Below are 24420 nucleotides of genomic sequence, written 5' to 3' on the forward strand. Positions count from 1 at the left end.
AGCAAAAGTGTATGTGTAAAATAACTTAAATACCTTGGTTTTGTTTGAAAAGCAGGACCAGTGAACAAATGGCTGAAATGGGCTGTTAGAGAGGTCCAGTTTCTACACCTCATTTCCTTGCTTAGCAATACTAGCCTGGACTTTCATTTATGCAATGAATTTGGCCAGGGATAAAGAACTGTATGAAGGCTTGATCTGCCATTCATTGTGCTTACCAGCAATGGTTTTCCATGAAGTGCAGTGAATACTGGGTTAGACCCAAAACTAATTAATTTTCCAATAGCTTGTTCTAGAAGTTATTTTTAGTTTATCCTGACCTAGCTGCATTGTCATTTTGTTAAGAGCACTTTGATAGAGTAATTCAATTGGATGTACCACTACACAGCAGAATTCGTAAAGCAACATCTTGTGTAACACAAGAGACATAACAAGAGATACCAGTTAGGAGCTATTGTTTTCATCTGTTCATTGTATGAGATTCTGGGTAACATGAAACAACCATATTTCATGAGTTGAAACAATCCATCAATGTGAAACCAAGCATTCACCAAGCATGGTAAATCTTAATTCTTACTTTTAGCTGCCTCTGCTATAAGGGCACTTTTATATCTTTGAGAAATTTCTTCTATTTCCAAGCCCTCACACCAGGAGGTTTGTGAAGCAGTGGCTGCCTGAAATTCTTCACCCATGGAAAGCAATCTTTTTTTTTTCTATTTTTCTTTTTTTTTTCCAGCTCCATTACTGAAACTGGATGCAGTTGTTTAAGTTGTTTAGAGATAGCATTTTCTTTTTTTTGGTAGAACTTGATCTGTTGCTGATACCAATACAGAAAGTCAAAACTCAAGTTTCAAGGTTGAAATTTTGGCCTTACTCCTTTTAACAATTTGTTTAGGCTATGATCAGACTGGATAAACATAAGTCACTAGCAGATTTCCTTTGAATCCATCTGCAAGGATTTAAGAAAAGAAATTGCACTTGTCAACATGGTCTTCTGACAGGAAATAACATGTATGTCAAGGAGGCATGAGCCCTGAATTCAGGGGCTCCAGTTTATATTGTGGTACCAACAATGGCAATCTAAATTGATGATTTCTGTTCGATCAGCAGTGGAAATAACAGAGCCTGAAGTCAAGTATCTCCTTGAAGTTATGCATTGTAACAAATTGGCACCTTAAATCTGCACTGAGGCCTCTTAACATAAAGCTGAATGTCTTGACAAGCTTATGTCCACATTAATAACAAATCCTGGTGACACAACCCCTTTAAGAACAGCAATAACAGGTGAAGCCTATTTAGTGGAAGCAATCTGCTTTGTTTTGTTTCAGGCAGAATATTTGGAAAAATCTTTCTATTTTATTCTGCTCACTCTCACATTATCAAAATTCGTAAGAAGAGTATGGTTCAGTCAATATTATTTTAACTAACTTATTATATCTCGTTAGTCATTTTAAGAGCTGTCTATTTGCCTAGGATAGTCTGTGCATTTTTATTTTATTTTTATTCTGAAAGACTGCAGTCATCATCTGTCTGTTTATGTGAATGATTAAAGTCTTCAAAGGCCTTGATGGATTTTTTTACTCTTTTACTCCAATTGCACTCCAAATTTGCAAATTCAGACAAACGTATGTCAATTTGTTAAAACAAAGGCAATTATTAAACAGTAAATAAAATACACTCAACTTGGCTTCTATAATAATGACAGTCTAATGACCCAAGTAGTTTGAGTAGTATAAACAAGGGATGGACAGCAAGTGAGGAAGGCCGTAACATCCCTGAAATAGCTCCATCCCCAGTTATAAATATTGTGTGGCCTGGCTACTTTGTAGAAATTTTTGAGGAACTCTGGTCTCCACAGGCTTTGAAACTGAGGCTGTATTTGAGCATAAATAGTGTTCAGGCACCAGAAACAAAGAACAGGAAGAATTTAAAATGGTCTCTTGTAAACAGAATGCCTTTGTTTAACGACAAAGTTTAACGACATTTAAAATGGCTGGAAGAGTCTCCTGAATTATTTCAGACTTCTCAGTGTAAATGATTGTGCCCTGTTTGTACAGTTTATGACAGACAAAGACAGAAATTCATCACCTCAGTCCCAAGGTGTCCTTGAGCCTGTTGATGCCATTGAGATTCCTATTAGCTCTACTGTGTGCTGCTGAGCACCACGAACCAGAGACGTGCACTGCTGGTGAGATGGCCCTCTGAGAACGATCAGTGAATGTCAAACTCAGAGCCAATATCTCTTTGGGTTTTTCTTTCCCCCAAAGCTGGAATATTGTGTCACATTCTTTCATTCAGATGCTGAATGCAGCCAAGCAGTAGTCAATGATGCAGAAAGTGGTCTGGCTGCCCATGACATTTTTTAAGTTCTCAGAAATGATCAGAAAGCTCCTTAGATGTTGCTGGGGCATGCAATTGGACATCAATACTTTTTCAAAAATACATGAGACTGGCATTTTTTTACCCAATTCTTCACTGTGCTTTAAACCGAAAAAAGATCTCTTTATAACTAGTATCTGAAAATGTATCTTGAGAAATGATGATAATGCTGATTAGTACAGCTTATTGTACAATATTTGTGCTTTACAGTTACTGACCACTCTCCTCTGGAATAGTTCAGCTTGCCTTTGATTATATTTTCCTGCCACATTGAATTTTTCCCTGTGGCAGGTGCAGAACAAAACAGTGAGCAGTAATGCACTTCTTGGGGAAAAGGCAAGTAACTGTATAATTTACTCAGTAGTGTATTTCTACTTACAATTATTGCTAATTAAAAAGAAAAATTCAGTGCAAATTGCATGACAGCACTGTGTAAGATGGGTGCAGAGACAAAACACACATACAACCTGTGTCAAGCATGCTGACAAATGAAGTGTAAAATGCTACTGTTTGTTTATTGACTGCCTGAGCATGCGATGAGCGATTATCTTTACCTCACTAGGTAGCCCAAGGTTTCCAGTGGTATCAGTCTTCCTGTTTGTGATTCATTTGTGCAAACAGTGGAAAGCTGAGCACATAACCATGAAGGCAATTACCGGATTACTTCTCTGCACCTTAATAATGGTGTTGTTTCCCCGTCCCCTTTCCAACCTCAGGGCTGCCTGTCGGGTAGCTGAGGGTGGGACGTTACCCAGCTCCCTCCAACCTGAACACAAGGGGACAGGTCGTGCTTGTAGACCCCATGAATCCCTACTTCCCGGCAGCAACATTTTTCTAATGAGCTCCCAGGGAGTGGGAATAGAAACCGGATTCACCACAGTGCATCCAGGGCTGCCAAGGGGCGGGAGCAACCTGTCCACCTCCAAGGCAGGGGCTGCATTCATGTATGCATCAGGAGGCTGTTGGAGGGTTGTTTTTAGGGTGTGACATCTTTTTTTTGCTTCCTGTGCAGAGGCACGGGGAAGTCGCAGGGGGTGAGTGAGGCTTCACACCAGCGAGATCGCACCGCAGCTACAACGGCAACCTGAGGCTCTGAAAAAGTAGTCTGGGCCTGCTCTAGGCTCTCCTGAGTACCCCCTCAATGGCACACTGATTTTGATCTGTAGTATTTTATTCTTTATGCTTCTGGCTATCTGATACTCCACAAAGCACAGCCTGCCTGCAAACCAAGCTGGAAGAGCTCTGGAAGAGAAACAAAGCTCGTAGTGAGACCTGTGGAAAGGTTAATCCGTTCAGTGGATTAACACGAAGGTGAAGTAGTGACTAGACAGCAGCTTGTAAATATTTACATAAATAAGACATCTGATAGTACAGGACTGTTTAGACTTTAAAGTAAGATAGATTCCTAAACCCCACGGAGTCAAATTCGGATCAAAGTTTTGCCTCTGTATTTAACAAAGTGGTGATTGGGCACTGGAACAGCTTTGGAAGGGAGGGCTGGACTCTTCACTTGAAGTGATTAAGTAAAGAATTGGTTCTTTTTTCATGTTAAAGAATTAAAATATCTTGTTTCACCACAAAGTAAGGTCTGCAAGTGGGAAGTACTGAGCGACACTGCCGGGCCTGCGGCAGGAAGGAGGTTAGGCTGAGGCCTGCCTGGCCTGTGAAACTACAGTATCACCCACTGCTAAAATAAGGGCTCTAAAATTAACTTAGTGATTCCCCAGCAGCTCTTGAAGGGAGCACTAAAAAGTGAACTGTGGAAACATCATGAAAACATTATGACAAAACACGAAACCCCAATCTCCAAGCTCAGCAGGCCATGGAGGACCCTGATGAGAAGACTGGAACAGAACATTTTCCTACAACCTGCAAAACAACCTGTTGCTTCTTGGTCTGTGTGCAGTACCTCAGAGAGCACCTGTGTGTTGCAGATCTGCAATAAAATACCTGTGATTTTAAGAGTTTATTCTCTATGGTCTTAGTCAAGAGTTGTTAACTTTTGTCAGAACCAGATAAATTGAATTCCACTGGCCATTTGAACAAAATGGAGAGCTGTAAGCAAACAGACAACAATATAATAATGTAGTTTTTTGGAGCCAGTTTGTGACTTCTGTAGGAACACCTTGCATTTCCTTTAATCAAGATGTTAGGAGGATAGGGACTAGGTGACCTTTCACAAAACACTGTTGCTGCAGCCACCTCACTACCCTATGGACTCAAGATGAACAAAAAATTTGAACAAATACAAACAACTAGTTGACTAGCTTTCTTCTGGAGCTTGGTTTAGGTATTAAAATAATTGCACCCCGTTCGCTTTCGTCCTGAATGCTCCTAGTTTACCTAGTTCCTGCATGTGGCTGAGTGCCTGTAGTAGCACCACTAGAGCTTGAGGATGACAGGAGATTCACTTCCATGGATGTTAGATTTGATCTCCCATGAGACTGCCTCTCTCTATCTCCATAGCATTTATTTCTCTTTCCCCTTCCAGTTCAAGCATTATTGTTTAGCCTCTATCAAAAATGAAAAGAATGATGAATTTTTCTCCAGTAAATATGGATCTCTTAGGGTTTTATTTATTATTATCATTATTGTTTCTTTTACTTTTTTACATTGCTCTTAACCTAGCAGCATCATTTTACCACAACAGAAATGTACACACTACAGCTGCAGCCTTAGCTATTTGATCTTATACAGTACACTGTATCCACGTACCAATTTGTAACACGTCCTAAGTCTTGTGGAATTACCCCCATGTGTAGAATTACGTTTGTGTCATATTTATTTAATGATAGATTTGCTAACACAGCACCTTACAAATAGAATTGCAGACTGCATTGCAATCAATCACTATACACAAACTTCTAGCAAACGGGATAGGATATCTGCCCAGATCATTTCTAGTCAGACAGCTGGGAGTAGTTTTAACTATGCACATCTGTGTGTGTTTAGTCATCTTTTTTAATGTAGCTAATAATCTCGTTTATAAGACTTTTTGGACACACATTAAATGCTCTTCTGTCTCCGATGTGCACTACTAAATGAAGACTGATGTCTTCCTAGACTTGGAACAAAACTGATGGAAATTTGGTGGGTTCTCAGAAGTGTGGGCCTCTATGTAATTAGGTAAAAAATTCAGTTTCCAGTTAGAGCTGAATTTCTTCTGAGCCTTTGTGTGCATGTCCTTGGAGATGGATTTAGAGAGGTTTCAGCTTAAAAAGGCGGTGTTGAGGTTACCACCTTCTGGCAATGCCTTTCTGGGATGCTTGTAGCTGCAGTTAAGTATAGCAGGCTCTGACCTGCTGTCATACTGGAGTGTATTCTGCTCACCCCCACATCACATATGCCTTGGGGCACATTCGTAAGAGAGAGAATCCTTTTCCTCTATGGTATGTTCAGATAAAATAGCCCCTGGTGGAGGAATCATGTCTGGAAACCCAAGGGACTGAATTTTATACCCTTACTGTGACTTCACTGGTTTACCTAGACTGCTTCCTGGATGACCACCATTCTTAAATCCATTCAAAATACGTAAGTATACCTTTGTCTCCATGAACTTTAACAGAGTTTCCTTGTTTGGAAAACCATTTTATTTAATTTGTGTTTTTAATAGTCACTTGGAATCTGGGAGTACTTGAGATATAAAAACAACTGTTTTTCCATCATGAAATATATTTTAATCCATTGCAGAACTATATCTTGAATGTTTTGGATTTAAGTGGCAGAAACATGTCCTAAAAGTTGAGGTAACCAAAAGAAATCTGGTATGCTTTAAGACACTGATATAAAATATAACATTGTCAAATAAATTAATGATTCAGTATATAATCAATGACTGACATAGGATTCATTCTGGCCACCACTGGAGTCATCCTTCACCATAACTAATATTAATGTCCTTTCTTCACAGTTCTGGATGAAAAATAAAATGAGTATAAAAAAATGACAGTATTTCTTCAGCTTTAGAGGTAACTTTCATATTGTCATTACAATCTCCAACTGTCATAAATCAAACAAGATGTGCATCAGTTCATTTCTGTGTACGCTTCTTGCTTTATGGTTAAAAGACTCTATTCTTCAGAACTGCCAGGACAGAAAACTTTAGCTACTCAATTATTTGAGAGCTTTTCTGTTATAGGAGATACTAACAGAAACTGTTGCTCAGCTGTATACCATTATTGTCACTCTAAAGGGCACTGGCAACTGAAAAATATCTGACAAATTGACAACTTGACAGGGACACGAGATGGTGAATTAATCTACCTTGGCAGAAGGCTGTTGGTGAATATTTAAATAGGTTAACAGTCAACATTAAAGCCCTGAAACCAAATACGGGCTGGCAGGAGAAGAGAACAGGTAAATCTGATATCTAAATTATATTCTTAATAGTGTTCTTTAACCTCAGAATGAAAACCAGATTCTCAAATCTGAACTAAAAGAGTTGATTAATCTTTCCTTACATATTCTTTGCTGAGCAATAGTTCTTCTTTTAAGAGGGATTTTTTCCTTTAATTTATGTGTGCTTTCATATAGGCAAATTCCAACCTCCTTATACACCTAAAAGATACATGGGTTCAAATAGATGGGTTAAGTTCAAGAAAAAAAAATCCACTTAATCTATTAAGAATAAATAAACCATATTTGAATTGGTTTTGATAAAAATTTGAACGTGCTCATAGGTCCCTCTGTTTCTCTGATCATTATCCCAAAATGCCATGAGAAATGTATGCTGTCTGACAACATATGACTGACAGACATAGTGGTTTTACAGCCTAGGTTTGTATTCCTGAGGTTGCATAAATCTAATACGTAGCTGGAAATACGACAAAATGAGAAAAAGTGAAAAAGGAACATAAGGGATCTTAGCAACTGTGTAGATGATCTAACCACAACTGTTAACTGCTGTACTTTGTGGGTCACCTGCAATATCTTTTTGGCAATAAACAGAAGGGCTAACTCAGCTGGCACCACATACCTTTACCTTGCAGAATATCATTGAAAATGCACAAGTTAGGCAACGCACTTTGTCATATCAGTTTCGGGTACTTTCAGGTGGCATTTCTCCAAAGGGATGATACAGTTCAATAACAATGGTTTTAGCCATCTGTGTGCTCTGTAATAAATTCTTTGACTATTCCAGAATCCTGTTTATCTCAAGAAATGCTCCAGGGCATTGAAAACTGTTTTCTATGGATAACTCAAATCCAGGTTAATAATAAGGGTTGGTGCTGGTCAAATCAATTTTCATTGTGAAAATGTAAGAGTGGTTCTTGTGGGAATCTCTTCTGGGTCCAATACTAATCAGTATTTTCATTAAGTATTCAGATTAGGGAATACTGTGTTACTGTATTTGCAGATGCTACCAAGGTGGGAGGCATTCTGAAGGTGAGCAGAACTCAAAACATCAGTAAACTAGATAAATAGTCTGGGTAGTGCTAAAAAAAGCAATCAATGACAAAGTGGGAATTAGTCAAGAATAATAAATTGCATGAACATTAGATATAAAGTGGCTGCAGGGGAAAAAAACGTTCAAAAATGTCATAGTGGGGCATACATTGACCAGTACTCAACAGTGTAATAGTTACGGAAAAAAAAAATATCTTGCTATGTCTTATACAAATGTATGCAAGATAAGTGAAATGATTTTTTCCATTCTGTGCAGCACAGATAAGGCCTCAGTTAAAGTATCAGCTTTGTTTGGTACTTGGCAATTTGGAAAGGACGTGGCCAGCTGGTAAGTCCAGATGCGAGCAGGTAGGAGTGTGGGGCTGGAAGACCTGTGCCCATTTTATTTTCTAGAATACAGTTGCTTAACTCAAAATTGATTTCAGTGATGTTGAACGTATTTTTGTGGAATGATCACAAAATGAACAAACAGCAAAACAAAAGGAAATTGTTATTTAAAAACCATGAAATGCTATTGTTGTGTTTGCTATTGCTCCTCATCTAATAATATATGTTTGAGTACTGTATGCTGAGTTGCTCCCTTACATTTCAGCATGGGACTGTAGTATCAGCCATGAAATCTATAGAGTATCAAGTGGCTAGTAAGTTCATTATTCAAAAGTCTGTACTGTTAACCATAATCTCATATTAGACTTGAAGCCTCCATATAATTAATACAAGTAATCCTGCCACCTGATCCATCATTATCATCATGATGCTACAGTCCCAGTTGTGAAACCAAGAAGCCTGATTTGTGTGGAAAGTGCAATAGCAGTAATTAAATTAATCGGTGTTACTGGAAAAGATCAACACCTGAGTTCTTATTAACATTGTCAGGCACCAAGTTTTTGACCGCCTGTGTTCTTTTAGCCTCTGACCAGATAATATTAAATATCACAACACTAAAGGTTAGTTATGCAAGGCAAAAGAACACTTAGTTAATCTGTGTGGATTCCACAGAAAGAATTACTATAAATATACATTTCAATTTGTAAATACACTTACAGTGATTGTGTTGGTTTTCTTCCAGATATATTTTAGCAAACATATTCATGGGTAGGCATGATAGTTAATTAATTAATTGATTGATTGATTGAAACAAACACAGAGAATATTTGCAGGACCCTTACTCACCATTTTATAAATGTGTATATTCTTTGCTTAAGAACTATATATATATGTTTTAGCAAGCAAGAAAAAGAAGGGATAATATATCAAATGTAAAACAGCTCTTTCTTTGAGTCATTTCAAAGAATAACTCGGGTAATATCTACAGAGTAGGGATAAGCCTCCAGTGGCCTAGCACTGTTCCCACTCAAGTTAATGCAAACTCAGTCATTTATTTCAGCCAGACAATCTCACAGCTATTTTAGCAATTAGGTTCATGTAATGAATTAATTGCATAAAATTATAAGCAATTGGTAGACAAATACAAAGAAATGAAATTAACTGGATAAATTATATGCTGTGAACCACTTATCTGTAATACTTAGCTTTTGGTACTGTGAAGTATTTCAAATAAATGATACAATTCAATAAAAGGGACTTTTTCATTGAAATTAAAAAAAAAAAGCCATAAGGTTATTTAATTGATATGTGAATGATTTTATGAAGTTTTTGGTGTATTTTTATGAAGCTTGTAAAATCCTAAACATCTTCTGGAAATACATCACAAAACATACAATTATCAGTGCTCTCTCCCTTGCTCTTCTGAGTCTAGCGTTTAAGCCTGTCCAGGATCATGTCCCTTCTGGTTATTTTTCACTGAGCCAGTGAATCATCTCTCATTATACCAGTGCCACCAACCCTACAGTAAAATCAGAAACAAGGTCACGTTGCTCACAGAGAATTTAGTGCTCTAAAGCTAGAATTGATCCTTACAAATTAGTTTGTTTATAGTTATCTTTGGTATCTTCTAGCTACATTGAACTATGGATTGTAGGCATATCCTCAGCCCGCCTCTACAGATATTATTAAAAATTGGTATTCAAGTAAGGATAGAGTCAAAAATGTTTAAAGACCTCTAGATTTTTTTTCCAATAGCTAATTCAGCAGGGTGAAGCTCAACATCTCACAAGATTGGGCCCCAATATAGCAATAGCATCAGTAAAGTACCTTTGTTGTGATCATACAGTACCATAAAGAAGCTGACAGAAAGCTACATATGATCCCAAACCAGACCTCTGATTCTATGACAACATTGTCAACTAAAAACTTATGCTTTCAAAAAGAGACAGGAGATTAGGAAAGGAAAATAAAAATATGCAGGGAAATCACCAAATATGGGAGACTTATAGAATTACAGCTGCAGCAGACCTAGATGGAGAAAGTGAGATAGCAGAAAAAGGATTAGGATTAGGATTGCTTATGCACTTATATAACATTTGTTCTAAATTTGATTACAGTACTCAGTAAAATGAGAACTCAGTATTCATCATGCACAGCACATTTCACATGTTGGGATCATCATTTACATTTGCAAAAATAATTACGAATCATCTGTAAAATGTTCTAATTATATTAATCAGCCGATGTTTTGCTGTACTTTGAAGACATTAAGCATTGTAAGAACTTCAGATGTAGCAGCCATATGTTTCTTTGTCTCATATGGCTGCAGGAACATCATCTGTCATGTTCACAGCTATTTTTTATTTTGTTGGCTTCAGAGATTGCAAACATCCCTGCATGATAGTTACATTACTGCACCCTATTTCAAAACTAGAATATCAGAAATGGATTTTTGAAAGTAAACTCAAATTATGAGTACCCAGTTTCAGATTTACAAAGCTTCAGTTTAAGAAGGACTAAACGCTTCCTGTGATTTTATTCATTGCTGTGGTTAGTTCTGAAATTTGACTCTGAAATTATAGGCAGGTTTTTGAAACTCTGAGCCTACGTGAGTTTCTTGTAGCTCGGCCAGAAGTGCAGTGTGGTGGTCTTGTGGTATCTGTAGTATCATAATCTGTCACTAGACTATATATATACTTTAAAACCAGCTTGTTATATGAAATACAACTTGTGCTAAAAACTGTCTTTTAATTACTCCATCCTAAAGGCCAGAAAAGTCCCATTCCCCAAGAACAGCGTGCCACACTTCAGGATGTTGAAATCAAAATAAAGAGGAGGAAAACAAAAAATAAACAAAAAAATACACCCCACCTTAGAACAGTTCCTATTCAGTGTACATCAGTGCTAACCTAAAGTAAATTACAAGGGCCTGGGGGTGAGGATAGCATGCCTGAAGTGCACAAACCAGCATGGGGTGCAGCAAGGGCCAGGGGCTCTCAGGTGGTAGTGGAGGGTCCCCAGAATAACAGGGCAGGACTGTACTGGCCGGGTGCATCCCACTGCATCCTATGGTGTGTCATTAGGGAAGGATGTACAGCCCCAGACTGAGCTGAAATGAAGTCTCCGGGCCCATGGGCAGGATGGGGAGAGGCTCTAGGGGTGCTGCTGCAGTACAAGTAGGTCTATTAGTACCCTCAGGACCCTGAGGGGGTGAGAGAGGTGTACAGCTGTTTGGAGATGACATGGCATTGCATGGCATTGCTGGTGATGCACCTACCAGCTAGTGGTATGATTCATTTACAACTTCTGAAGTGCCAAAAACTTTACTGTAAACATTGTACTGAAAGGAAGAAGTATTTTTGCCAGCTTATTTTCTTTGTTAAATGCTGTTAGTAAATGCTTTTGCTGTATAAAATGCATCTCTTTTAGAAAAATCTGCTTTTACAGCTGTGCTAATGAACAGCCTCTAGGGTTGACTAAGTGCAAGCTAGCAACTTTTTATTGAGCTGTGAGACCTTCTCATACCCACTGATATAACTGAAACTTGTGTTCATGGCCAATGTTGGCAAAGATCTTGTATTTTGTCCTTTAAAGCCCAAGGTGACTGTATCAGTTTTAGATGAGGCACTGAAATTTTCTTTACCAGTCAAAGCTGTCTCTGCCTTGTTTGCTAAGGCATTTGCTTAACTCCAGACACAGTGGAGCCCTGTGCTTTTGTCATAGATGTGCCTGAGGGGGTGAGTAACCATTATTTTTTAAGGTTACATAAAGCAGCTACAGAGTTAGAGTCACCACCCACCAGCTTAATCTCCCACACTCCTGAGAAAGGGATAAATTCACCTGTTTCAGGGAATATCCCATCACTTGCCATTGATGCATATGCTGAAATGGTGATGAGTTGGTGGAAACCACTGAATGAAAGGCACTCCCAAATTGTTTTGCCTTTATCCTTGGATGAGGTGAGAGAAGATTCTTGAAGAGGAACCTGTGTAATCACAGCCCATTGTGGCTGGAAGTGTTAAGATCTATAGGCACCCCAGTCAGGTTTTCAGTACTCAGGTTGGCTACAACCCAGCCAACAGCACAGCAAGAAATACCTTGAGGAATATCTACTTTGTAATTTGAGTGTAGTGTAGGAACATCTGAGCTAGTTTTGTATGAGCTAACTCAAACACTAGAAAAGCTGAGCCCTGGAAACATAAAAACAGTAGTATAGATGTACCCTTAGTTACGACAAGCTTACTTCACACCTAAATTCATACCTAAATCCCAATGAGATTTAGGAAAAAAAAAAAAAAGAAAAAAAAAAAAAGCTCTTTCCCACTTACGTGACTTGTACAGTTTGCACCAGAAGGTGCTCTCAGAAAACCTCCATCAAATTCAGTAGATTGAACAGTCCTCAAGGACACGGGAAACAGAGATGTTCAACCTCTACATGAGGGTGTTTGAAATCCCATATCCCACTATCCAGAGAATGTCATTAGCAGATTTTACACTGTTTTGCATTAAGCTGTTAAGGCGAGAAAGAGTGTCTAGAGCCATAAACAAAATTTATCTGTATCTTCCCCATAAGATCTCAAGCTGCTTTTCAGAGTACCGTACCTAGGTGTGTCAGTGTTTGTATTACAGTAGTCACGGTGGTGTCCTAGGAGAGTAGTGTCAAGAGACCTATACACTCCTAACTGCGTCTAAGCATTTCTATTTTATTTATTTATTATTTATTTAATTTTAGGAATTCAATCTTTTATTACTTACCTAGTGGTCTTAACTGAGATGCTACAAAGCAAGGAAAAAACATTCCTGGTAAAAGATATTATTAGATTAGTGTTTGTTAAGAAATCCCAACAGTGAGATGCATTCTTTTCTGCCTGGCAAGTTTTTACAAGGGCTAACCATGATGCAATATATGGATGTGTCCAATAATCACTTGATCATATAAATTACAAAAGTAAATTCTTGTAAGAGGATGAGTATACAAATGAAGTAGTTGGAAAAGTGTTTTTTTAGGGGACAGGGAAAGAATTTTAAATTTGCTTAGACTAGTTCAGAGAATGCGTAGCAAGAAGAAATAACAAAATAATGCGCTTTTGTTTAGATCTAGTAACAGTCTTGGAAACATCACCTTTTAGCATGTACATCCTGTAATTTGATCTGATCTTATCTCTTGCAGGGTACAAAAAAGGAATAACAAATCACACACAAGGTTTGCCTTTAAAAAGCTCAGCTCATTTTTTAAGACATTTTTACTTTTCTCCTGAAGAAAGACTGGTTGCTCTAGGCTAGAATTCACATGTGTTTAGATGAAGGGCCTTGTGACTGAAAGTAAGCCACTGATTATCTATATATAATTGGTGCTTCAGCCAATAAGTGAATGTCTGTGGAATAAAGATGCCTAGAAGAAACTCTGTGTTCCTTAGACACCTCTTTTTCTCTACAAATTAGAAACAAAATGGGCATTTTTCTAGTTAGCGTACACTTTTAATTCATAGCACAGTTACTGAAGTAAATAATGCATAGATTAAAATACTCACTTAAAGAAATGACAAAATAATAAAAAATCAAAATAACAAGTGATAGGAATTATCCACCAGGAAAACAGTGAATTCTGAGGACCTGTTACTTGTCTTTCGCGACTCAGACCTACATCCCTGCTCCTGTCCTCTTAGTGCTTTTGTTTCTACATTTGTTTGCTTTCTGTTTGGCCCCATAGGACACAGGTGCTCCCTGGCTGCATTGCAAAACCTGGGCTGCCTTCCTGCCACGTGACCCAGTGCTCCAGAGCACGCTGGCCTATTTGCTAACGTGTGCTTCATTTCCATTGCAGCAGCAACCTGGGTTGTGGCTGGTGCATCCAGGGATGTGACAGGGGAAAGGGTTCAGCTACAGAGAGAGCTCTTTCAAGTTTTTAAAGGCAGGATTGCTGGAGGCCATTCACTTTCTGGCATCAGTGCTGCACATCACTGCATGACCTTACGTACTGTATGGAGCCGTACAGCATGCCAACACTTCACCAGCTCCCACTGAAGAATAGCCCCCAAACACCACTCAAGAATAATGGAAATATATGAATGCACAAGAGCAAGCCCAGGGAGTAAGGTTCATGCTTTCATGTTCAGGAAATGGTTCTGTGGTTTCCAATGTTTAATTTTATAAACCTAGATGTAGTGCCATTGATTATGTAAGAATTAATCATGCACATATAATTAAAAGCTTACTGGACCTAATATTTGTGTGTGTTTCTATATTTGTGTACACATTTTTATATCAGACAACATTTGTGTCCTCATCTTGCTAAACAAACATCTGAAATCATTGCTCTTGTGGATATTTAACTGGAAATCTTGGAGTCTAATCAAGAAAGCCTTAGCAATGGTTTAAACCTAATCTTCAAATCTGAAGGTGATGTTTCGTTCTGCAGTTGCTTTTTTTTCGGTGTAAGACAGCTGTGTGAATTCAGGTGAGACTTCAGGGTAACACTTTAAAGTGGGGTGTCCAATATGGGAACCTTTTTACTTAAAGACAGTTGACCTTTGATTTCAAAAGTACTAGAATGTTATTGGTGCATCAATATCTAAGTTGGCTATTCTGCTTCCCTTTTTTTCTCCTGAAAACTACCTTTCAAGGGTGATATGAAACTTCATAAATATCTAGCATGGGCTTTGGAACAATTTAAAAGGTGCAAAGTTTCACTAGCAAGAATGCTAGGCAAGGATACTCTTCTAATGGAATTTTGCCATATATTGGAAAGAAATGGGGTCAGAGTCTTCTGTGGCACACAGCAAAATAACTTCATCCTATCCATATACTTTCATCCACTAAAATATATATTTTGAAGTGAAAAATATAGACCACAAAGTTCAAACCATTCATAAACTGCTTTCAGGTGTGGTTTTTTTTTTTGTTTTTCAGTGCCAATAGTACTATTACAGCAATGTGGAACAGGAAGCACAAAGTAGCTTTACGTAATGCAACCGTGAGCAGTGGAAATACAGGCTTGAAGAAAGTGCAACTCAAATTTAAATTTGGCAGGGACACAGCAGCAAATATACTTACACTTCAGAGAAATGGCATGCGATTTTTAGAGTCTTGTGGTCAGGATGCTGTTTTATATCTTATCAGCAAGGAGGAGCAGGAGAACAGTGAGTGTATCAGCCAAGCTTTGGCTGGAGGCCATCCTCCAGGCAGTCTGCCACAGCTATGAAATCACTGTTATTTTTAGACTTCACATTAGATGAATAGGGTAGTGCAAGCTGTTTGAAATTCAGCTTTGATGTATTTAAATGTTTTGAAATAATGGCTAGCATTTAATATGGAGTTTTGCTAACATTAGCTTTCATAAGTGCCTGATAAAAACAGTCTTATTCCCTACTGTTTAAAGGCATTTCTCTAATTAAATGCAGGTGCTTAAACGATAAGCATTCACCACAAGATTCAGTTGTTCAGACGTTATATCATCCATCTTAAAGGCTGAATTATATCCTAAATTTCAAACTGCATACTAAATACTTCATAAGCTCTATGACAGATATGATTGTGATTTGTTGCTATCTAACGTAATTAGCTGGAAGCAAATGGGGATGGCAGGAATGGTATTCTGATCCGCATACTCAGCAAGACTTTTCTTTAAGTCAGTGTCAAATTTGTCGCCGACTTTAGTGGCAACAGTATTTGGTCACAAATACCCAGGTCTTTACTGCTTAAAGTAATCGCCTTTAATTCTTAGCATGTTGGCCTAGAGGCTGCAGGCCTGTGTCGGTGTATGGAAGCATTTGAGGCCGAACACAGTTTTGTTTTTACGAGTGGTTGCTCTTTCGGAGCAAAATGGAAGCTATGGAAGAGATCACTGCCTGGCAGCAACACCTTTCACCACCCAATTTTAACCGAAAAGTGGTTTAGCACAGTACTGCCAGGATCACAAAAAGAGAGAGGAAAGTGCCAAATCCTTCCAGCACACGTAGCTCGCTTTGAGATACCAACACACCGCGTGCTAGTTCTGAAGTTTAAATCACCCATCATCAGGCAGAGATTACATAAACACACAACCCCTTTCCAAAACCTTTATTTTACATCACGCGCTTATTTTTTACAAGAAAACAAAGACAAAACTGACGAAGCTGCCGAGTATTTTTCACACTTCGCTACCAACACCGAGGCTCGGGGCCCGGGGCCGGCCGCCCCTTCCTCCCCGCCTGCCTCCCCTCAGCGCTCTCCCTCACGCGTCACTTCCCGAGGGCGGGCCGCAGCGCCGCCACCCGCCGGGGCTCAGCGGCGGCCCTGAGATGGCGGCCGCGGGGCAGCGGCAGCAGCAACGGCGGCGGCTCGGGGCGCCGGGGGGGCTGCGCCGCTCCTAATCGGCGTCGGGCCCCCGTGCCATGGGGACGAGCCGCGGCGGGCGGCTGGCCTGAGGCGGCGACAGCGGAGGGAGCGGTGACAGCCCAGCGGGGGGCCCCGCCGCGGGGGCCGCGACCCGCGCCGCCGGGGATGTGGCGGTGGGTCCGGCAGCAGCTGGTAGGTGCCGGGGGGCCGTGAGGAGAGGTCTGGGGGGGTCGTGAGGAGAGGCCGGGGCTGGGGGCGGCAGCAGCGGCGGGCGTGAGGGAGGGGGTTCTGGTCCTGCCGGGATGGGGACGGGGGGCTGCAGGGCGCAGCTGCGGGCTCCCTCACTGCTGCTTATAATTTTTAACGTGCTCATCGTTTTTAACGAGATCACGGGCTTTTGGGGAGGTTTTAGGGTTTTTTGTTTGTTTGTTTTTTGGTGGTGTTCTTTATTGTTATTTTTTCCCTTGAAACCACGCTGGCGCTGAGGAAAGCGGGTTTCTTTACCTGGGGGCCCCTTCGGGAGGGTTCCCCCAAACTTCTTTTCGCGGAAGAATGACGGGGCCTTCTGCTGCACCGATACTTTCCTCGCTTCCTCCTTCACGTTGCGAAATCGTTAGAGGCTTGCTTTCCACCTGCCGGGCCGGCGTCGCACTTCTCCTACCTGAGAGCCGGGCAGCCTCACCGCTGTGGGTGTGCAAGGCTTGGAAAGTGACGAGAAACGGAGCAGAACGTGACAGAAGAGGCTTTGCAGGGGGAAAGCCCTCCAGAGCGGCTGCTTAAGGCTTGGAAAGTGACAAGAAATAGAGCAAAACGTGACAGAAGGGGCTTTTCAAGGGGGAAAACCCTCGAAAGCAGCTGCGGTCAGAGGCTGCCTCCCTTCAGATGGGTGCCGCTCGGCGTGCGGGTGCCGTGTCGTGCCAGGGCAGAACCGTGCAGCCGTGGCTGTAACGCCTGCGATGCCGTGGCAGGGAGATGCATCGCGGTTGGCAGTTGTGATCGAAGTGCTGGCTGGCTTCCTGCCCCTCGCTTGTATTTCCTCACGGAGAGAAATTATGGCTATAAGCTCCATTTACAAACTTGTTTTTATATATTTGTTAGAGTTGCTTTACATCAAAGGCATTGCCCAGGTTTGTCCAAAAACTTACATTACTTAGGCTCTCATATTTTAGTGGCTAAGATATTTGTCTCATTAGTGATTACTTTAATGTTACATCAGTTTTTATAAAAATTGATTTTTTTTCCATTCTTCCCCTCTCTCCGCTACCATGGTCCAAAGCAAAGCCAAAAGCTTTTGAGTACATTCACTGAGGGTTTTAAAATTACTTTATAGTCCTTTAAAAAGTACAGCACTGTTACACAGCTATGTCTGAAGCACAGAACTTGTGACGGCCTCAGTGCCAGCTTGAGAGTGCTCTCTGGGCTGGTGTGACACCAAGATTTATTGACCTGGAAATTAATTACTCCATCTGAGCTCTGACAGCACTTTTCTGTTCTGTTACAATCATGCACATGCTCTTCTGAATAAAGCTTGTTTGGCATAATATAGCTGTCATTTTTTCGCCATGAAGGTGGCTTGAGGTTTTTGAGCATGGTTGTTAAAGCAGCAGTATGTTGTCTTCTGTAGACTTGAGACTAGGAGGACTGCATCCATGCTTGGAATCCATGTGTCAAGCATGCTTGCTTTTCTTTCTGTCAGTACACTGACCAGGTTTCCAGAAATATGTTTGCCCTTAAGAGAAACTAAAAATTGAGTGTAGCAAGATGAGCAATACTGTTGGCAGTCAGAGGGTTTTCTTCTTCTAAAGGAGACTGTTTGATGGGAAAATAACTGCTTAAAACTTGCGCTGGTTTTCACAGGAAAGGGTTAGTGTTGTAGAAGGAAGGGATAATAAGTCAAGATGCTTGAACAAGGGTTTAAATACTGTACAGAGAAAAAAATGATTGAGAAAATACAGGTTGGCTGTTTTCCTTTCTATAAATCTCGCTGTTTGATGTTAATTCCTTGTTTGTTTCACAGCCCATTAAGTTGAAAGATGGCCTAAGATAGGTATCACAGTGCATGTTTCTTCTGAGGGTTGCTCAGACACTTCATCCCTGTGTATAATCATTGGTTTAACATACATCCCACATGCTTGCTGCTTTGTATGACTGTGATGTTTAATTTCTATTAAGAAAGAATGTCAAAAAGCTGAGAACCTGGGGAAAGATGCTGAGAAAATGATTGGTGCAAGTAGGAAGAGTGGGATGACAGAAATAGGATTGTTTGTAGCGTGGATGGCTATGGAGCTTAAGGAATACTCAGACTATTTGAATCGAAGGATGGAAAATCTGTGTCTGATTTATTTCTAACAAAGAGAGAAGAATGTGTGGGATTGGATTTCTTTAGAGCGTGTATTTCTACCTGCATTAGATGTGCCAACAGGTTTTGAAAAGTGTTCCTTTCCAGATGGGAGGATCGGAACCAAGCGTGTATGTGGGAGTCATCTAAGTTGGATGTTGTAGTAACACAAAAGAAAAACGTTGGTGGGAAGAAGCGTTGGAAAGTAGCAAGGGACTGGTATGTTGCTGAAGGTGGTTTTAGGTAGTTATTAAATACTCTCTGTATGAAACTAATGAATCTTTTGCAACTTCTTGTTTAAGAGGACAGTATTTCGTATACTAATTAATGAAATGGTTCTGAATACCTGTGTGCTTGAAAACTTGTGTTCTCGTGAGTTGTAAAAGGGGGCAGGGAAAATGAAGCAGGTAGTCTTAGAAGTAAGTAATGAGAGGACCTAGTATGCAATTCAAATTATTTCAGCTATGTTCTTTAAGTGTACTTCAGTCTGTGGAGATGTATGCATGCCTGTATGGCTGCATAAAGGAGTGACTGTACCTCTGAGAACAGGAGATGTGCTGGGAACATAAGACTCTCTTCATTTTCATTATTGTCTTACCAGTCTAAAACAATTTTCTGAGATGGTATTTGTCCTTCCAGTGATTTGCTGTATAACAAAGCTTGGTGGCAGTAATACTGTCACTGTCTTCAGTGCCTGTGTGGGTCTTGCTTACAAATTTTCAGGATTTTTGGTAGCTTCACCATTAGTCTGCTCTGTTTCCTCAGTAACAATTAACTACCCACCACCACCCACAGATTATCAGATTTTGTTCATCTAATGCCATCCCATAGTAAGTAAAATATCTAGTAAGCCATCAACAATGTACTACTTTATAGCTAATATAACATTATATTACAATACCATTATCTAGTTAAGACTTGGAAATACTTAGGTTTTAGTCATTAAAAATGTAGAAATAAATGCAGCATAATTAATTGCTTTTTAAAAAAGAGTAAAATGTCCTGATGCATTTGAAAGATGAGCTTTAGGCAGGAAAGATGCGTGAGTTCCAGCTGCGTTACCTTGAGACCTCAGGCAGACAGTGGGCATGTGGATTTGCTGCGGGTTGCATAACATGACAGGCACAGCCAACTCCGCTTGGAAAAAGCAGCCAAGTAAACAGCAGTTGATAGGAAGCATTGTTAATATTTCAGGAATAGGACATTTTTTCTTGCATTTCCAAATCCGATACGCTAGACTACATTGCAGCTCTGTGTACAGCAAGTGCAGCTCCCTTGGTTAAGTTTGTGTGGTGCTGGTGCAAAACAGAAGTAGCAAGAGGTGGCTGCAATGCTCAGTGACTTTCTGTACCACTTTGTTGGATAAATTTATGGCACTGTCTGGACTGTGTTAATGTCCTGGCGGTGTGCATGGAGTGTAAGAGCTATTGCAGCGGCATCAACAGAAAGCGATGACAATTTTAATTGTCTGGCAAGGAGATCTCCAAAACTTGCGATAGAATAGCCACGTGTGTATGAACCTGGCTGCGTAATTTTGATCTGTTAGTCCTGTTGAGTGAGTAAGGGTCTGTGGATTTCCCTTCTAGTTGCTATCCTGTGCAGTTTGAGCCTCTCGATATATTATGGAAGAGCGCGATGATGTGCAACAGGCATTGCATGAGAAAAACCTGAGGTGCCTGCATGGTTCCCCTTCTGTAAAGGGCAGTGCGAGAGAAGCAGGCTTCCGCTGTGTTTGGCAGAGTGTTTTCTTCCTGCGATTTGTGAACCTGAATGCTGTTGTGCACTGGCAACATTCACATTATGCATTCAGACAAATGCCGCTTTGATATTTGACAAGAAGTCAAAGACAAAATATGGATTAATTCCATAGGATCAGCACTTTTTAACTGGAAAACGTAGTTACGGGGCTTTTATTTCAAGGCTTATGGGAGGATTCAAATTGAAGGGGGCCTCGGGAGGTGATCTGGTCCAAAAGTTCTGCCCAGCCTGCACTGAGAGATGATCGCGGGGAACGTTTTTGTCTGTTTTGTGTCGATTGCTTTTTGTTTGTGTTTGTTTTGGTCTTGTTTCATTTTGTTTGTCCCCTAAGGACAATATCAATAGGAGCTTTCTTGTTCATCCCCTACACGGGCTCTAATGAAAACTTTCTTTTACTGGTAAGGGAAATGTCCTTGAATAGACTAGCGCTAGAGGCCTGTATGTCTGGAATTTTTTTTTCCCCCTTTCCTTCCAGATATTAGGATCCGTTAAGGTGTTCTGAGAAGAGCAGATGGTATTCGGTAATAACTTGTGGTTATCTGCATTCTGAGTGAGATGGACAGCACTTGATATTGGTTCTTTGCTGATGTGTGTATTATGATAGCTTAATCATTTTAAGAAATTGAACCAAAGAAGGTGTTTGAGTGTAGGGTGGGTTTTGTTTGTTTTGGTTTTGCTGCTGTTGTTTTGTTTTTGTTGTTGTTTATTTTGGTTTTTATTTTAAGAATTGCGTGTGGTTTTTGACATATTTTATTTGCAACTCCATAGCAATTATAGAATAGAAAAAGAAAAAAAAATAATAACGCGCGTATATTTCATTAAAAGCATTGGGACTTGTGCTCTTCACTAGTGAGCTGTTTTTTCCTTACTGTGTTGTTGTGTCCTCTGTTGTCATGACTGCATTTGCCACTATTTCATGGGGGAAAAGGTATCTACAACATACCACTAAAAAAAATCCTTCAATTTCTAGCATGAAGTCTTCTAAGCCAGCAGTTAAAAGCAGCAACAAAATAGATCTGACAAAATGCCTCTGTGAATGCAAGGTCATCTCTTCCAGCAAAACACAGGTGACATATTTGCTGCTAGATTTTTTTTTTTTTATACAAATCCCTTTTCAACTGCCTACTGTTTAAAAGAAAAAAAAAAACAAAACCAAAAAAAAAAAAACCACAACCAAACAGAACAGCAATAGTACAGATGGTGGTAGAAAAGATAGAAAGTAGGACCAACAGCTACACCGTGATTTAAGAAATCTTGCAATTACTGGGCCTCCCACGTACTGTGCCTTAAGAGGATTTTTTCTTCTTGTTTACTTTGAGAGTAAAAATAAGTATGGGAAAGGAGCACTTCCCTTCAAATGGGAAAGGAGAGGTAATGACACAGACAACAGGAAGCTGTTTGTTTGCATTTTGAAATATTTTACCTGGAAAAGTTTTAAATGTTATATACCAAAAAGTATTTTTTGTCATATGATATATTTTGTTGCTCCTTTATTATCCCCATGCACCTTTTTGTTCTAGTTTTGTGTGTAGCTGTGCTGACATTTGCAGATATTTAAACGTCTGTTTGGAAAAAGAATTGTGGCAAAATACAAAGGAAGCTTATGATTTAGCAGGCTTTAGGGATAAAGTTGTTTGCAGGCATGTCTGAGAGCAGTACATTAAACTGATACTTAGGTCATAAATCATACTTGAAAAGGAATTAAAACTCAAAATGGTATTTGATAAAAGGAATGGAGTAGACTCAAATCTGTAATGCTTACAGAGCAGACTTTTTCAAAGCATGTTAAAAGGAAGAGCTAGACAGTTCTACCTATGAAGTAAATTCTCTTCCCATGAAATTCGGTGAGCAACAACCATCAGAGCAATTGTCAGGACAATTTTAACACACATTTTGAAGAAGCCTTAAGGTTTGTTATCTAGAGGCAGTTTTTTTGAGAAGAATTTTCATGTTTTTTTTTATATTGAAGGGAAATAGGAATTGGACTTAGAGTGCAGGAGCTGACATGCGTAAGTAACTATTGCCTACTGGCATTCATCTAAATATTGAACAGGGTCCTTTCCTACATATGGGATAATGCTTGTGTGAGTAGCCCACAACAGGAACCCTTTCTGCTTCTAAAACATAGTTTTGTTAGCGACTCTTCAAAACAGTGGGTAACCAGCATTTCTTTTTAAGATAATAGTGCACGTACTGTCCAAGCAAGTGAAGAGATCCGTGATTCTTCTGTATTTGTCCTGTCATGGAATTGACCAGTGTTGTTTTTGTATATGGTGAAATTGCTAGCTGCAAGATTGAAACTGCATTCTAATTTTAGGCAGAAAATGAAGTTTGTAATCTGACTCAGAGTTAATTGTCTTATTTTATTGGAGAAACTTTTTTCCTTGCCTTTTAATATTATGAATCCAGTGACTGTGAAAAAAGGATACAATTAGATTTATTGTTTTGTTTTGTTTTATGATACTATGGTTATTCAAGGTATATGAAGGATTTTTGTGTTTAATGTTTCATTTACTGTAGCGGTTCTGTATCTCTTAGTGTGATTTAGCTTGCTGCCTAACTGCTATTTCTGTGTGATGGAGTATTGCAGAGTTGTAGCACTTTGCACATTCCAAGCACTTAATATATTTTGAGCTGTATCCTTAAAAGCAGCTTGAGTCAATTGAGTTCTGAGATCTCAATTGTCTCTTTATTTTTATTATTATTATTTATTCTTTTAATAAAATAAGATGCCCTATAGTAGCCTTTAATGGGTATCCAAACACACCCTTAATGTTAGGAAGTCTTGCCTACTATCATTTGTATGTGTCTGGGTAGACAATAGTATTGCGAATGAGTATAACAAATTGCTTTAGCCCGCAGAATAAATCAGTGTTATTTCTGAAATTAAAATTGTGTAGTTGGAGCTTCAAAGGCATCTTCATTTCCCCATCTTTAGAACGATGGGCTGCTTTGGGAATCATGGCAAAAGACCAAAGGTTTTGGACCACAGGTACCACCAAGCCTCAACTTCTCTCAGACCTCTGACCACCATAATGCAGTTTTTTTTTTTGGTTGGTTGGCAGGTTAAAAATAAGTAGAGGGCCCTGAATAGCCTTGCAGAGTAGTTTGGAAACCACTGACCATTTCCTGGAGATCGAGACTTGCTTCTTAAAATGGAAATAGTTGCTAAATTTCTTTCTCTTTTAAATGCACTTTTATTGTAAAGTCTCTTGTTTTCTGTCATCTCTGGTATAGATTGCTTTGCAATGTGTATGTTTGATTCTTGCCAGAAATCTATGCAGCCATTTTCCTCTCCTTTACTGATTTCCTAATTCATGGCTTATTACCAGCACATTTTCCTCTCTGCAACAGTATAGACAAGCCTTTTTTTTTTTTTTTTTAAACTTGCCACTCAATCCAAGTGGCACAGGATGTGCAGTTAAAGGATATTGATAAAGTTGGATGTGTGACACCCCACAAATACACATTTTGGGGGGGGTGTTAATGTCAGAGGAAACTCATGGAGTTAGTTTTGCCTGAACTGGCATTGCTAGTCCTATAATTTTTTCTTGGTCTGGAATTTGACTGACAAAGTGACATTTTGACAAAATAAAGTAAGAATGATCTGAGCTGTATGTAACCAGGACTTTGTGTCCAGCACCAGTATGGCTTTTCTAAACACTAGTTTGTTTTTGTTTTTTAACTCTCCGAAAGGAATGTTTCTTGCTCCATGATATCTCAGCAAGAATGTTTCTTGCTTTCATTTCTTGTTTCCTACATTGTTTTCACAAAATAATGTAGTCTGGCTATAGATATTTTATAAAGTTACAAAAGGAGTTGTTATCAGGTATGCTAAACAACTGTAGACATCGTAAGCAGGAAGAGGAAGTGGCATGAGTGGTGCATGACTTTTAATA

General features: G+C 39.5%; 1 protein-coding gene across 16 annotated transcripts in view; it reads left to right on the plus strand.

The window, feature by feature from the left end:
* The first annotated feature begins 16334 nt into the window (after window positions 1-16334).
* The window catches only part of ATP11B (ATPase phospholipid transporting 11B (putative)), a 62059-nt gene continuing 53973 nt past the window's right edge, over window positions 16335-24420 (plus strand). For 13 of the 16 annotated variants that reach the window (XM_080604582.1, XM_080604579.1, XM_080604580.1 and 10 more), the window contains exon 1: window positions 16336-16617. In XM_080604582.1, the coding sequence (XP_080460708.1) occupies window positions 16591-16617 (27 nt within the window). In that variant the 5' untranslated portion in view covers window positions 16336-16590. Of the gene's footprint in view, window positions 16618-24420 lie in introns of all 16 variants that reach the window. The other 3 variants (XM_080604584.1, XM_080604586.1, XM_080604572.1) reach the window with 1 other exon arrangement.

The sequence above is a fragment of the Anser brachyrhynchus genome (genome assembly GCF_964034855.1).
Source record: "Anser brachyrhynchus genome assembly, chromosome: 9".
Lineage (NCBI taxonomy): Eukaryota > Metazoa > Chordata > Aves > Anseriformes > Anatidae > Anser > Anser brachyrhynchus.